General features: G+C 44.3%; 1 protein-coding gene across 1 annotated transcript in view; it reads right to left on the reverse strand.

The window, feature by feature from the left end:
* The window catches only part of Fyb2 (FYN binding protein 2), a 71057-nt gene extending 64622 nt beyond the window's left edge, over positions 1-6435 (reverse strand). Inside the window, exons 1-2 of the mRNA XM_035438669.1 lie at positions 6355-6435; positions 987-1734 (exon numbers count right to left, since the gene is read on the reverse strand). Of these exons, the coding sequence (XP_035294560.1) occupies positions 987-1734; positions 6355-6435 (829 nt within the window). The remainder of the gene's footprint in view (positions 1-986; positions 1735-6354) is intronic.
* Between the last annotated feature and the right edge of the window lie 9191 nt (positions 6436-15626).

Genomic DNA, 15626 nt, shown 5'->3' on the forward strand with positions numbered 1-15626 from the left:
GAGTGATAAGGTGGTAGATGAATTTTATCCTCTGAAAACTGTACCTTACAGAGGCAAACAAGTGTATGGCAACTTACTGGGGAGAGGCAAGGGCCATGAGAAAACCAAAGAACTACAAGCCGCCCAAGGGCAACACCGGGGACAGCAGAGATGATTTAAAGAATCCACTCAGAGCAGGGGCACTGTAATAGAGGCTGTGAAAGAGGAAGAGACCTCAAAGCAGAGTTTCAGGGTAGATGGACTGATCTGTGCTAAGACCTGGGGTGGAGCTGGCATTTTATGTCTAAAGACTGCATGGCCAATGAATCAGGAGACAAGGAGGATGGAGAAGCAAGCAAGCACCAAGCTGTGAGAGGCACTGTTGGAAGGTCAGGCCTATTTTGAGCCACAGGGTGTTGTGATCTGACTTGCCTAGAGGCTCACCAGGTCTGTGGCAAGGAAAACAGAACATGGGTGGGGGGGCATGAGAGTGTGGGAGCAGGAAGAGCAAATGGTAAGGGCCCACTGAGAGAAAAGTGTGGTAGAGACTACAGCCCAGGGCAGAGACAGAAACTGAGGGATTCCAAGCATAGTTTTAGGGTAGAGACAGAGGAAGTTGATGGATTCAAAGAAAGAATAAGGTCTAAAGATTGGAGTATTCCTTTTAGGTTCCTACACTGAAAATGATGCATTTTGTGCTTTTTCCTACACAGAGAAGGCTGGTGATGGTTTTGTTTCATATAGAACATACATAAGAAGCTTATAAATCACCCATGCTTATGTAGGTGGAGCTGGGTATTCAAGTCCAAGCACAGCCAAACTGTGCCACAATGTGATTCTGAATCTAACACTTATTTAAACCTGAGACTACAATTTAACATATATACTGACCACAGCCACACTCTACTTCTATTGCAAAGGCTACATGCACTTCAAGTCTGCAGGCCTGGGACAAGAAAAGCACACAATGGTCTTGTCTCCAGTCCCACGGACACTCTGTTTCTTACCTGGAACCGGGATGGTAAGCTCACATTCATAAACAGGCTGGCACAGGCTACTCGTGGGGCTCTCCTCAGCATTAGGGCTGTCTGTCTCTTTCCTGTCATGCTGAGGAAGTGGCAAAGGGGAGGCTTCAGGGGCCACAGGTGATGTTCTCTGGACCATCAAATGGCTCTGGGGAGGAAGGGTCTGGACTCCTGTTGCCTCTGGGCTCTTCTCTGGTTTTATCTGAACAGACCCCATGGTTTTCTGCCCTTCCAGATGGAAGGTCCTAGACCCACAGTTGGTAAGGGGAGAAGCTGGGGATATCTCACTCTTCTGAGATGAAAATTTCTCCCAGTTCCAAAGCTTATATCTGAAGCTGCTGACGTTCATTCCTTTCTCCTCGTTGGGTGTGCCAGCTTTCGGTTTACTGGCATCCAATGGCATGGCAGCTTTTTGGGAATTTCTTGCAGGACACTCAGCAGATTTTCCTGGAGGTCCTGAGGAACTTGAATTCTTTTGAATTTCACCTTTCTGGGCCAACTTCATTTTCTGGCTTTTAAGAGGCTTGGACACTTCGGTCAAAGAATAAGAGAGGGGTCTATGGTGGTGGGATGAGAGGTTGTTGCTGCTAGCCAGACTCTGGGCTGGCTGAGGGTGTCCCCTGTCATCCTTTCGAGAAACACCAGCTGAAAACTTGATAGGTCCTGGAAAAGGTGGGGCATCATACTTTTGAAATTTGGCTCGAAGTTCCTTGAAGGTTTTTACCCCTTCCTAAAGCACAAAGAGGAACAAAAGTGTCTGGTTACCCTGGGAAAATGTGCAGCATGAGCCCCTGGCTTCCTTGTACCTGTTAAAGGTCTCCGATGGCTGACATGACATGAGAATTGTCCCCAGGTGAGGAATATCATTAGCCTGTGTTGCTGCTGTCTACGTAGATGGGTGAAACCATTTCTCCCTCTTAAGTTTGGTTATGTTGGATGCTGTCGTGGCATGGAAGCACAAACTAGAGACAGTAGTAGCAATTGATCCTAAACCTTTTTGGTGTTTTGGTAAGACAGGGTCACACTATAAGCAGCCCTGTCTGGCCTGGAAGTCTGTGTAGACCAGGATCCCAGAGATCCACTTGCCTCTGCCTCCAGAGTGCTGGGATTAAAGGCTTGTACCACCACATGTGTCTGACAAGCTGTTTGATGGCTTCTCTCTTTAAAAAACAGTTAAAATCTGCTTTGACATTGAACAATGCTCTTCATAATGTTGCCTCTGTTTGCTCAGGAGTTAATGGAATATTTATCTCCACACAAACAATTAGTCTCACACCAAATGGGTTGTTTACAATTGACCCAGAGACGTTGCCCTCACACCATTCTGGCCTACTTGCTTGTCAAATGTTTCCTTGCACTTCCCAGTTGATTTCAAGCTCACTCTCCATCCATCAAGACTGCCTCGAGAGAAGACCAACAGGGGCAGCAGCTTCACCGCTCCCCTGATACCTTTATAGCTCTCTATAATGTGGCTATTGAATTCCACACTTTGTAAAATAAAACTTTCAAAGGCTTACAGCTAAATCCTGACTCTGCCCTTTCTCCTCCAAGCAAATCCTATGTGCAACCCTGTCTGAACTTCACATGCAGTTGTATAATATTACGGACACTAGAAGGTTTGAGGTTACTACACAGAAAGTGTCCAGTAGAAGGCCCAACACATAGTAGGACTATGATAAACAAAAGCTACGGGGAGGGGGGAATAATATTCTTGGGTTTGTGGTTCCCTTTGAAGCACAGCTCAAATGGAGCATATGAAAGGGTTTTGGTAATGGTAGCCCAGGCCTAGGGCCGAAGGTAGGGGTGGGGAATAGTGAGGGAGTGTTAAGGACTGCATAGGGAGCTGGCTGTTAGTCCAGTCAAATAGGCTTGGTACTTCTTCTACTGTTCCACATTCTCCTATTAGTGCTCGGTTATTTTGGTAAATACATTTGACATCTTTTGCCTGCATGGGAGGTAGGAGGATATGTAGTGTAGTCACTTCAAACACCAAGAGCTATTATTCTCTCCTGATCACATTTCAAGTTTCTTTCTTTCTTTCTTTCTTTCTTTCTTTCTTTCTTTCTTTCTTTCTTTCTTTCTTATTTCATGTACATTGCCATGGCAGTGACTTTGTATTTTTTTTTTTTTGCCAGCTGAGGGAATGCTGTGTGACCTTTCTTCACCATGTTTACAGTTGACTCACACCTGCTCTGAGGGTTTAGGCAGGGAGGGAAGCTGAAGGCAGGTGGCTGCAAGCTGGCTGGTGAGCTATCCATTGCTGTTTTCCCTCATCGCACTCCCTCTGCACACCTCCACCCCAGCACATGCCTTGTAATTCTTTCTCTAAATTGCCAAGGGTTCATTTCTTATACTGTAGTCAACAGGTCATCTCTCTGTCCCCATCTCCTGACGTGGTAGAAGCCTGTACTGGGAGTGGCTTCAGGTATCCTGAGTGCAATGTCTCGGCTTAGTCCTTCTCCAGCCAGGTGCCCTGTGAGATCCTTTGTATGACTCCAAGCCTGTTTTCTTTACTATAAATTAGGACTTATTCAGGTGGCTGAAGTAGAAGGGTTAGGAGTTCAAGGCCAGCCTGGGTTACTCAAGGAGACCCGTTCTCATAACCAGTACAGACTGGTCGTGGTGTGAAAAGACAAGTACTTCTCACAACAGTTCAGGGTCAAATAAGGTACCAGATATACATACTTCATGATGAATAATCTTAACATAAAGTACATGATCTTAGCTATTAAAGGATTTCAGTTTAGTACCATAAAAAATTGACACTGTTGTGTAAACAGTCTCCAGTACTCTCCATCTTACAAAACAAGACTCTCCACTCAGCAAACAATAGCTGTACATTCCCCTCACATTTCACTATTTGACTCTTTGAGTTTGACTCTTGTGGGTATTTAAACAAATGAAAAAAAAAAAACCACAGCATTTGTCTCATTGTGACTGGTGATTTAACTTAGTACAATACCCTCAAGGTTTAGCCATGATATAGTATGTGTTAGAATCTGCTCTCTTCTAGCCAGGCAATCTAGCAGACACGTGTAGTCTCACCATTTGGTGGGTCGAAGCAGGAGGAGCCTCTGTCAAGGCCAGCCTGGGTTATCTACTTAAGCTCTTTGTATATTTTAGTTACTGGGAATTAGACATGTAGGGGAAGCTGTAGCCAGATTTCAATCGAGATCTTCAATCAAGTGAATCCCATCTAACATGGACTGGATACTAACATTTTCTTTCTACAGGACCCCATATGACTATCATTGTCCCATTTCAGCAGGAAGTAACTTGGAGAATGCTACGCCCCCTTTCCCCATTGTTGTCATTTAGGATAGTGTATATACCTAGTTAGGGATAGCTTCCTATTGTTTTGGTTGGGATTGGAATGAGGTGTTCAGGCTTGGACACCTCTTTCAGATGACTTTAGGGTTTAGTTAAAATAGATAGTTAGGATGTGACATAATCAGATTGTTGTATCTTCTTATATTTTACCTTTATGATTGTTAATTTTGGATACTTTATACTGTTAAGTTTTAATCCTCTTTTAGACTAAAAGGGGAATTGTAGGGGAAGCTGTAGCCACGCCTTCTTAGGGGCTGGGTACAGGTGTGCCTGACCAGGCTTGTGAGGGCGTGGTCAGAGTGACGTAGTGGGACTGCGTTTTTGGTTTCGGTTTCTCTTTTGCTTCTTGCGGTACAGACTGCTGCCACCAGCTGGCTAGGTCGCTCTGTAAGTAAGGCTTTTCCCTATTAAATACCCTTATATTTCTACCTGACTCCGTATTGGTAATTTCCCACTATATAGACAACTAAAAAAGCCATTTTGATGTCCTGCTGTCAGTTCTCTTGGGTATGTCCCCAGATGTTGAATCACTGGATCATACAGCAACTCTATTTTTAAGTTGTTAGAAACCGCCATACTGTTTTCCACGGCAACCACATCATTTTTACAATCCCACCAATGGCACACGGGATTCTTATTTATCAACATACTCACCAACTCTTCCTTTTCTAGATCAGCCATCCAGACAGGTGTGAACTGGCCAGTGGTTACCAGTTTTGAAGTAACAGAATCATGATTTTTTTTTTCTTTACTATCTGAAGCCATGTGAACTATAGAGCTATTGCTTGGTAGAATTTAATCTTTGTTGGAGTGATTGTGCAAAGCCTTGGTAGGAAACAGAATTGTGCAATGGATAACCTTCAAAGCAAGGACCTCTGCAAAGATCACTGGTTCATGGTGGGGCAAACCTGACTATACTTGGTTCATTTCTTCTTTCAATAAATGTTCATTAAGTGCCTACAATGTAGATAAGTCATGGTTTTCAACAGTGAAAGTCCCTGCTCTCAGATATTATACTGTACTATTAGGGAGATACAGAGTGTAAGTAAACACATTTAAAATCTTAGAGGCAGGGGCTAGATGGGGAATTAGGAAGATGCTGGGGTGGTGTGTGTTAGCCTCCCTGATCTTCAATGGTACCCCAGAAAAATCATTGTTTTGCTCAATTATATACAAGAATGGGTGCTGGCCTCAGTGATCTTCAAAGCCTCTTTAGCTCTATGTTGTTTCCTTATCACTGTTTCTCACTCTCTGAGATTTCAGAGCTGAGGTGTGAGGTATATGGCATAGGGTGGACTATGACTAACAGTGGGTTAGAGCCTTCTGACTGACACCACAGCCCATGTTTATGTAGCCCCACATCCTAGTGGGCTTAAACCATCTTCAGTCTATAAGCTTTCCTGGTCTTCTTGCTATTGCTACAACCTGGAAGCCTTTCCCAGTGATTTGAAATGATTTAGTTATGGCCTCTTTGCTTTGACTCTGAGCTCTTCTAATCCTTCATTTACTCAGCTGTTAGACAAATCTGTTTAACAACACAAATCTGATCATGTAAGTCCCTTACATGCCGAAAATCCTTCAAATTGGCTTCCTCAGGCTCTCAAATCAGCTCAAATACATTTCCTGAGCATTGCAGCCCATTCTGACTCCTCCCCTGAACTCTCTGACCCCACTGGACCCCCTTCCCCAGCAGACTACCCTGTTTCTCACCTCACCACATTGTATACAGTGCCCTCTCATATCTCCCCACTTTCAAACGTACTATTGCCTCTGCCTGGAATGCCCAGCTCTCTCCTAATTCCTCAATTAGGGAAACTGATTCATGTAGACACTGAATTTATAATGATACCTAGACCAGTCCCTTTCTGACTTGTGAAACGAGGGAAATAGACATCTGTGGATCCATGCAATATACTACAGGAAATTATTGCACTCAGTGGGAGGGTGTCTAGAAAACAAAAACCACAGGCCCAGAGGAGCAGCCTGCTGCAGGTGGAAGAGCAAACGATTCCACACTCACTGTTGCTCCCAGCGTTAGGGGCTGAGGCTGCAAAGTCAGTCTTCTCAGAGTACCTGACACAATCTTTAGTTCAGGGAGCATGACTGATGCTCCTACCACTGAAGAGCCAAACGAAATCTACAACAGATACACCTCCTTCGGCTCCTCTACACAAACCAGCAACACCACCTCCGCTCTCTGTCTGCTTTCCCCTGAATGGAGCCTGACTCATCCGGCTCCGTGCAGTGAACCCACCCTTCATGCAGAGGCTGGAAAGGTCAGAATTACATCTCCAGGCAGTCTCTCTGCTACAATTTTCAAAGCACAGGTGAGGGATAATGAGCACGAGAGCCTATCTTTGGGGAGCCAAGTGTGGCAGATGTTGGCAGCATTCATGGGCTCACATGTAGCATACGACCTCTTTCCTACTGAGCTTGGTAATTCCCAGCACAGTCTATGATGAACCCCTTGCTGTTTAGGCCAGTAACAACAGACTTGGTCATCTGCAATGGAAAGCACTGACATATCCATCCCACTATGCTTTTCTCCATAGCTCCTCTGAGCACGCAGCAAATGCCCATCTCCTTCGGTTAGGGTGGAGACTCCACAAGGACAGGCCCCTGGTTGTATTTTAGTTTTTGATCACTGCTGTAATGTCAAAACCTAGAACAATAGTAGTTTTATGATAGTTGTTCAATAAAGATTTGGAGAATTGATGAAGATTTGCAAGTCTTTCAGAATCTAGATGGTACAAACACAGTGTCTACAGTCCTGTGGTTCACAAAGTGAATAAATGAGCCAGTGAAAACATGCTTGGAAAAGTTAGCAAGTTCATGGGTTATACAATGGTAACTGTAGCATTTTAAACTTTCCTTGCACACACATCTTTGTGAGGTCAGTTTTGAATGTCCATAGAAACAAACAACCCCCTATAATGCCATTAGATAGCACTGAAAAGAGCTTTGGAAAACATCCTGGGCACTTTGGATCTGGATGGACCAGGCAAGCTGCAAATGCCTCATCATTTAGGAAGCACATGGCAAAGTCATGCCAAAGATATTGTGGGAACAATCAAAGATAAAAGGCACAGTGTCCTCTAAACAGAAAAGGCTTATCTCTGATGTGGAAAGGAGGGGCAACCAGCCACCATAAACAAAGAAAGCACTGCTTCAGAGGCAGCCACAATCAAACACTTCCTAGTCCAGTTCCCTGGACGTGATGTTATGACACCTCAATTTAGCCTGACTTGGAGAATGTCACTCGGGTGTCTCTCACTCACTTTCCATTTTAGAGAATCATAAAGAGTTAACGACCATGATAACACAACAGGCAAACACTTCTCCCATGCGTGCCCATGCCTCATACTGACCTGAGTTGCTCACACACATTCACCTGTCGGCTTCCCAGGTGCAGACACACACAAGGCACCGAAAGCCTAACTGACTCCCTCAAGGTCACAGAAGGTCCAAACTGGGGTTTGATTCAGGCAGCCTGGCTTTGGAGCTCACGTCACCCCTGACTCTATGAGCATAGGTGCTCCTGTGACCTTTGCACATTTCAGACACATTTGACAGTTGTGTTTTCTGTCCTCTTCAGCCTCATCAGGACTCTTGTGCACTGAGACTTGATTAATCTCTGCAATAGCCCCACGCTGCAGGCAAGCTTACTGCACCATTTTACCAAAAGCTATTGCATAAAGAGATTAGATAACTCTTCAGCTTGAATAGGCCAGTGGTCCTCAACTTCCTAATGCTGCAACCCTTTAATACAGTTCATGTTCATTGTTACTTCATAACTGTCATTTTGCTACTATTATCAATCATAATGTAAATATCTGTGTTTTCCCATGGTCTGAGGTGACTCCTATGAAAGGGTCCTGGTCATTTGACCCCCAAAGGGGCCTCAACTCACAGGTTGAGAGTCACTGTCATAGACCTTGACACAGGGTTTTGAACCCAACTCTGTAATCCTGGGACTGCTTTCAACCACTCTGCCAATTTCCTTATAAATTGAGAACCAGCTTATAATCTCTTGCTGCCTCATAGAAAGAAGTTCTATAGCTAATTGTGTGTGGGTCACAATTCCATCAGAAATTGTTCAGCACCCACAGCCAGGCAGATGGTTCTGTGAGTAAACAGGCTTCCTGAGCAAACCTGAAGACCAGAGTTTGGTTCCTGGAACCTAGTGCAGAAGGAGAGAACTCAACCCTGAAAACCATCACCTGACTACATACACACAGTGGCACATATGTGCCTGCGCTCACATACATCATACACAAACCACACATGCAATGGCAATAAGCAAAACAAAGTAAAACAGAAGTTACCCAATCATTATTTTATGGAAGCAAATTAAAATCCCAGAAAACCCATCTCTTAAAAAGAAAAAAAAACATTTAAATTTATATTTTAAGTATATGAGTGTTTTTTCTGCATATCTGCATAAACACTATATGTATGCCTGGGCCTGAAGAGGTCAGGAGACACTGTTGTAGCCCCTGGAACTGGAGTTATGGTTATGAACTGCCACATGGCAGCTGGGAACTGAATTCAGGTCCTTTGTAAAAGCAGCCGGTACTGTTAACCATTGAGCCATGTCTCCAGCCCCCAGGAACCCAATCTTCATTTGCTTTTTGTTGTTGCTTATATTGACAGGAACACAGCATTTTCCCAATAAATTGAAATTAAAAAATATAATTTATGTTGTTGTTGAATTCTAGCTGAAGATAGAAAGTTATTCCATTTTTTTTTTTTTTTGTATCTGTGTAGGTTTGCTATGTTGCCAAGTATGTGGTCAATTTTAGAGAAGGTTCCATGTGGTGCTGAGAAAAAGGTGTATTCTTTTGTGTTTGGATGGAATGTTCTATAGATATCTGTTAAACCCAATTGGGTCATAACATCTATTAGTTCTTTTATTTCTTTGTTAAGTTTCTGTCTGTTGATCCTATCTAGTGCTGAGAGCAGGGTGTTGAAGTCTGCTACTATAGTGTGTGATGTTTTATGTGTGATTTGAGCTTTAGTAATGTTTCTTTTACAAATATGCCCCTTTATATTTGGGGCATAGATGTTCAGGGTTGAGACTTCATCTTGATGGACTTTTCCTGTGATGAGTATGAAATGCCCTTCTTCATCTCTTTTGATTGATTTTAGTTTAAAGTCTAATTTGTTAAATATTAGGATTGCTGCACCAGCTTGTTTCTTGGGACCATTTGATTGGAAAATCTTTTCCCACCCTTTTACTCTGAGGTACCGTCTGTCTTTGAAGTTGAGGGGTGTTTCTTGTATGCAGCAGAAGGATGGATTCTGTCTTTGTATCCATTCTGTTAGCCTTTTTGTATCTTTTTATAGGCAAGTTAAGACCATTCACATTAAGGGATATTAATGACCATTGATTGTTGATTCTTGTTTGTTTTGGATTTGTTGTTGGTGGTGTTATTGTGTGTGGATTTAGCAGTGCCTCCATGTGTGAAAGCCGACATAAAAACCCTGTGTTAGCCAGGTCACTCAAACGCCACTAACTTCTGAGTTTCTATGGATTGCCAAGTATAACTGTTCACCACAGGGAAAAACAAAGGCAACATCTGTGGCAAAAGTTTATCATGACCCTGAAATTGTGTCTCCTGGAAAGCAAATGCAAGGACCCTGAGGAATGGGTAAGCTAAAAACACAAGGCACAGGGAAGCTGCAGAAACCAAGAAATTATGCTCTAGTTGAAAGAGGTAGTTACGGCTGCCAGGTGCCAACTAACACAGAAGGAAAGTCTTTGCAAATAGCAGGGGGTCACCTTTCAGGAATACAAGCTTCTCCACTCCAAGAGTTGGAAAGTGGGGAGATTTCCTGTGTTCCTGGTACCAGGAATGGACACCCAAAACCCCTAGGAAAGGGTGAAAACAGCACAGAGCAGCCTGACGGCCTCTCACCTGCCCTGGGAACAAATTCACAGTGAAACTTAAAGCTCCATGACATCAGTATAAGGACTGGTAATTACTTCCTGTCTTCCTCAGGTGTCTGGGCTCTAAGGAGTCTTCCCACATTATCCTAGGAAGGGGTCTAGAACTTCTGGGGCCTACAGGTCAAACTCTTATCCAGTGTCCACCCGTGCAGACAGTTAATTCCCAGTGTCCAGCGTGGTCATGTGTCTGTCTCTGGGCACTCCCCGGGTCAGTTCTGCTTGCTTATCACTTTCTAACATATCTTAGCTGCCCTGGGGCCTCTCTTAGCCCTCCATTCTTTATAATTCAGGAACTCTATTCATCTCTGTTATCTTTAGCTGATAGCTGGGCCAGCTAAGCAGAGCAACCCCAAACACGCAATGTCCATTCAGGGAAGGCAGTTATGGAAAACAATCACCTAACCACGGGGCTGAATGTTTTGCCAATAAATACACGGTGGCATCATGAATCAGTTTGGGGCCCTTGAGATGGCTCAGTGGGTAAAGGCACTTGCCTCATTAAGTCTGATAGCCTGAATTTAACCTGCTGAACTCACAAGCATCACAAAGATGTGGTAGCTTGAACCTGTAATCACAGCACTCCCACAGAGACATGGGAAGCAGAGACAGGAGAAATCTCCCAGACTACCTAGCCTGGAGTTTGCTGAGTAGCAGAAATTACAAAGTGGGGAGAACTGATTCCTGTGAGTTATCCACACATGCACGCATGCACGCATGCACGCACGCACACACACACACACAGAGAGAGAGAGAGAGAGAGAGAGAGAGAGAGAAGGAGGAGAGAAGGAGAGAGAGAGGGAGGTTTGGCTGGAGGGGAGGCTCTGAAGCCATTCTGTACTGATGGGGCAACATAATCAAAATCAGGGAGGCATGTGGGTTCTTTGCATTTCAAGGGGCAGCCAGAAGATTGCAGAAGTGATGGAAGAAGAAAGCAAGCCATGCACACCAAGGGTCTTTAGAGCTTTTACTCAAGAGATAATCTTGGTTTCTTTTGTAGAGCAAAAAGAGAGAGAGAAGGTATTTTGGTGCCGAGAGTCTTTCAGTGGATACAATGTTTAGTCTATTATCTATGGACACCTTTCCTTTTTAAAATTTATTTATTATGTTTACAGTGTTCTGCCTTCATATCTGCATGTATGCCTGCACAACAGAAGAGGACACCAGATGTCATTACAGATGGTTGTGAGCCACCATGTGGTTGCTGGGAATTGAACTCAGAACCTCTGGAAGAGCAGCCAGTGCTTTTAACCTCTGAGTCATCTCTCCAGCTCCTGGACACCTTTTCTTTAAGAAGCCCTTTCTGTTTGTCAACAGCCAGAGAAAGTCTGGAACTGGAACTCAAGGTCCAAATAGTACTTGGTACCAATATAAATAATCATTTCTCTGGTGTCAGAAATGAAGAGCAAATGAAATGAAGAGGGTAAGAGCAAACTTACCCTCACCAAACCCGATCCATCCAGATCTTTCAGAGAACACATGCTTTCTTTCTCTCTCTCTCTTTGGGATGTTGCTTGGAATCCTGTCTTAGGGTTTCTATTGCTGGGCTGAAACACTATGACCAAAGCATATTGGCTTATACCTCCATTTTACTGTTCATTATCAAAGGAGGTCAGGCAGGGACTTACACAGGGTAGGAACCTAGAGGGAGGAACTGAAGCAGAACCCATAGAGGTTCTGCAAGCTTACAGGCTTGCTCCCGGTGACTTGCTCAGCCTGCTTTCTTACAGCATCCAGGACCACCAGCCCAGGGGTAGCACCACCCACAGTAGGCTGGGCCCTCCCCCATCAATTACTAATTAAGAAAAGGCCCTACTAGCTTGCCTTCAGCCAGATTTGACAGAGACATTTTTTTGTTCAGTATAGGCTTTCTCCTCTCAGATGACTCTAGCTTGTGTCAAGTTGACATAAAGCTGGCTAGCACAAACGCTAACTAACTCCTTCAGCTCCTGGATCTGGTCTCAAGCCACTGTAACATGTCCTTCTCTCTCTCACGCTCCCTCCCACTCTCCCTAGTGCCAAGTAAGCCAGTAATTACATGCTTCTAGACAAGTGCTCTAATACTGAGCCCCTGATATTCATGTCTCTACTCTATCACAGACCTGCTGGGCTTCCTGAATGAAGACCATGTTTTTCTGAATCTTCATAGCCTCTGCTTCACCTGTCTGGAGTGTCTTTGCCTGACACCCACCATTCAAATCATAGTTTTACATCTTGCTCAGAAACTCCCAAGAGGTTGTTACCACTGCCCCTCAAAACCTCTCTCTCAGACCTCTTCTGGCAACCTCTCTCAGTCTTGAATATGTCTTAGAACGCCCTAGAGACCCCTGAACATGCCACCACTGACCAGAATTCTCTGTGTGTCCACAGTGCTTTTCTTTATGGCCATGTCAGTCTCTCATTCAACAGCACATCTGGATGCAGAGCTCTCCAGCTGCCATTGTGTAACACGATAAATAAAAGGCCCAGAGACAGATATTGGGGTTCAAGCTTCAAGCTGAAGATCAGAAAAGCAAAACAGTTGGTCACTAGCTCTTAATCTACCTCAGATGGAAAGGCGATCCTGGCTCCATCAAATCTCAGACTACTGCCTCCCCTCAGCATGGCTGGAGAATCCTGAGACTTCATTGTCTTCCTATTCTCAATGTGGCTGGAGAATGAATCCCAGATCTGAGCTTCTGTTCCTGTCTTAAATACCTCTCATGAGGATTAAAGGTGTGAGCTCTAATTCTCTTTTAGACTGATTCACTCTAAGTGGCCTTGAACTAACAGAGATCCGTCTTCCTTTATCTCCTGTGATTAAAGGTGTGTGCCATCACCTCCTGACCTCTGTAGCTTGTGGCTGACTTTGCTTTCTGAATCCTCAGGCAAGCTTTAATGAAACATAAACAATGTATCACCACACCATTCTCTTCCTGTCTAATTCTCTATCACTTCCTGGGTCCTACTGTAATTACTCAAGTGGATCCTTTGTTTCCCTTGGGTTCCTTGAGCTCATCCACAGCAGTAGAGGAGGACACTCATCTCAGAGCCCACAGGTTCTATAATGAGTGACTCCAAGTGCTGGATAAACATTTACCAAAGTAACTCTGAACAAAGTGAATGAACAGATTTCAGATAGTGGTCCATAGGGGATTCTCATTTCAAAAAGGGCTTTCTCAGAGAACTAGCAATTAATTTCCTGTGAACAATGCATCTAAATTGCTCTTCTAATCATGGCGCTCCCCTTATTAAAATCCTTCAGTAGTCCCCCATGGTCTGATGCTAACTTACACATTACTTAGCTACACACATAAGGCCCTGTCTGCTATTTTCTTGCCATCATCCCCATCTCCTTTCCCTGGTACTTTCTATTCCATTAGACTCAGCTCCCCCACCCCAAAGAAAACTGAGTTGTCTCTCTGCATTTCTTCATGCTGTCCCCTCTGCCTGGAATGCCTTCTGTTATTTCCTGAGCTCAGATTCATCATCTGAGACAAGGCCGAGGTGTCAGTTCCCAGAAGAAGAGTCTTCCAGCTCTGATCCCCTCAGCCTCTGCTTGCTCCTATTTCCAGTTTCCTAACTGAATCACTGTCACCTATACATGGGTCTGTTCTAACCCCACCACCCGCCTCCAACTGAGGTCTGTGGAGACGAGGATTGCATTGTTTTTCCAACTCGTGTTTCTGTCACTGTGTTTAGGTATACAGAGTATACAGACAATACATGTCCTTTTAATTATGCATTTATGGATTTGGAGACTGAGAACAATGAGGCTTCATTCTACATAGAAGTAAAGGGTGCTGTGGGGTCCTATTACACTGCATTTGTTTATGTTACTGCCTTTCCAGGTGTGCATGGCAACATGTGTCTGCGGCCAGTTTCTGTAGCTCCACCAACAGGCTTCTGAGCTTATCCCTGAGGAGGATGGAGGCAAGGCTCAGGGCTTTTTGAAGTTCCCTCATGTAACCAATGAGTCCTGGAGCCAGGGTCTGACCTAGCAACAACCCAAAGGCTGTGGCGTTTGGAAAGAACTCCGCTATGCACAGCTTTTCCTTAATGGGATGCCCATTTTCCCTGAGCACCTAATACTCTAAGGAACTGAGCCTTCCCACCACCATTTTCTTGTGGAAGAGGCCACATAATGTAACACACTACCCCATGGACACTGCTAGGACAGAGCAGTAGGAGACAGGTAGGACAGGACAAACGTGACTGGGTTTAAGTAACAAGTGATTTCTGAGAAAAGGAAGCATGAATAACAAATAGGAGTTTGACTGCCCTTAGGAAATGGAAATGACAACTTGTTTACAAGCTGCCAAGCAAGGAGATGTGGCTTCAAAAGGCCCCAGGCCTAGAGAGGATTACTGTACTTCTGGCTGCAATGGGAGGTGAGAAATGGGGCTGGCCACACCCTTGGCTACTAAACAACTTGCAGCACATTTTCATTTCCACAGTTGTAACATCTTCCGAGATGATACTGATATGTAACAAGAGAGTGGTATTTTCTGCACCATGTTGGTAAACCCAACTTTGATATTGGCCGCCTTCCTCCATCACTGTCCATTTATTCAGATTCTCGATGGACCTAGCACTTACCCCAGGCATGCCTTACTTATCTCTGCTTGTTGCTTTTCTGTGGGTTCTGGGTAATCTAAATTCCAGATTTTACGACCATGCAGCAAGTATTTTATCCACTGAGTCATCTCCCAAGATCAAGAAACTGATACTTTAGAGCCAACAGATCTCCCTTTCAAGACACAGACCTGTAGAACAAGCACCCAGAGCAGACAGACCGGCAAAGCAAACCACCGCTCACTGAAGGCACAAGATTTACAGTGCCTTTTAGGAAACAGCCAAGCAGCAGCAGCTCGGCATTGCTTCCAGATAGCAAACTGTAGCTGAGCAGAGAGGCTCTGTGCTGATGTTGAGGGTCTCTGAGGAAAAATTCAACCATATGCCTCTGAGGCCAGTTTCAAATCGAAGCCCCCAGCAAAGTAGTTTAGGTTTTAATTATATATCAGCAGACAGGAGGGTCGGGGGCCTCTAGTCAGAATTTACAATCTGTGCAAATATGCTGACCTGCCAATTGCCCCACTACTGCCATTTACCAACCACCTAAAGGAGAAGGGTTAAATAGCTTCTCTGAGTTACTTTATTGCTTTTACCCTCCACTATATGGTGTGAATGCCCCAACCAGCGGGGCCATTTTAAATTTCTTGCATTTGCTTTGTATATCGGAATCCCAGGCAAATAAAGAAACTTTGAAAGAAATCAAACCCCATTTTAGCTTAGGGATGTTAGGTGTGTTTTAAAGGAGGAACAAATAAGTTCCTTCGGGTTTTCTGTCTATTCCACATCTCCTT

Source organism: Cricetulus griseus, chromosome 2 (assembly GCF_003668045.3).
Source record: "Cricetulus griseus strain 17A/GY chromosome 2, alternate assembly CriGri-PICRH-1.0, whole genome shotgun sequence".
Classification (NCBI taxonomy): domain Eukaryota; kingdom Metazoa; phylum Chordata; class Mammalia; order Rodentia; family Cricetidae; genus Cricetulus; species Cricetulus griseus.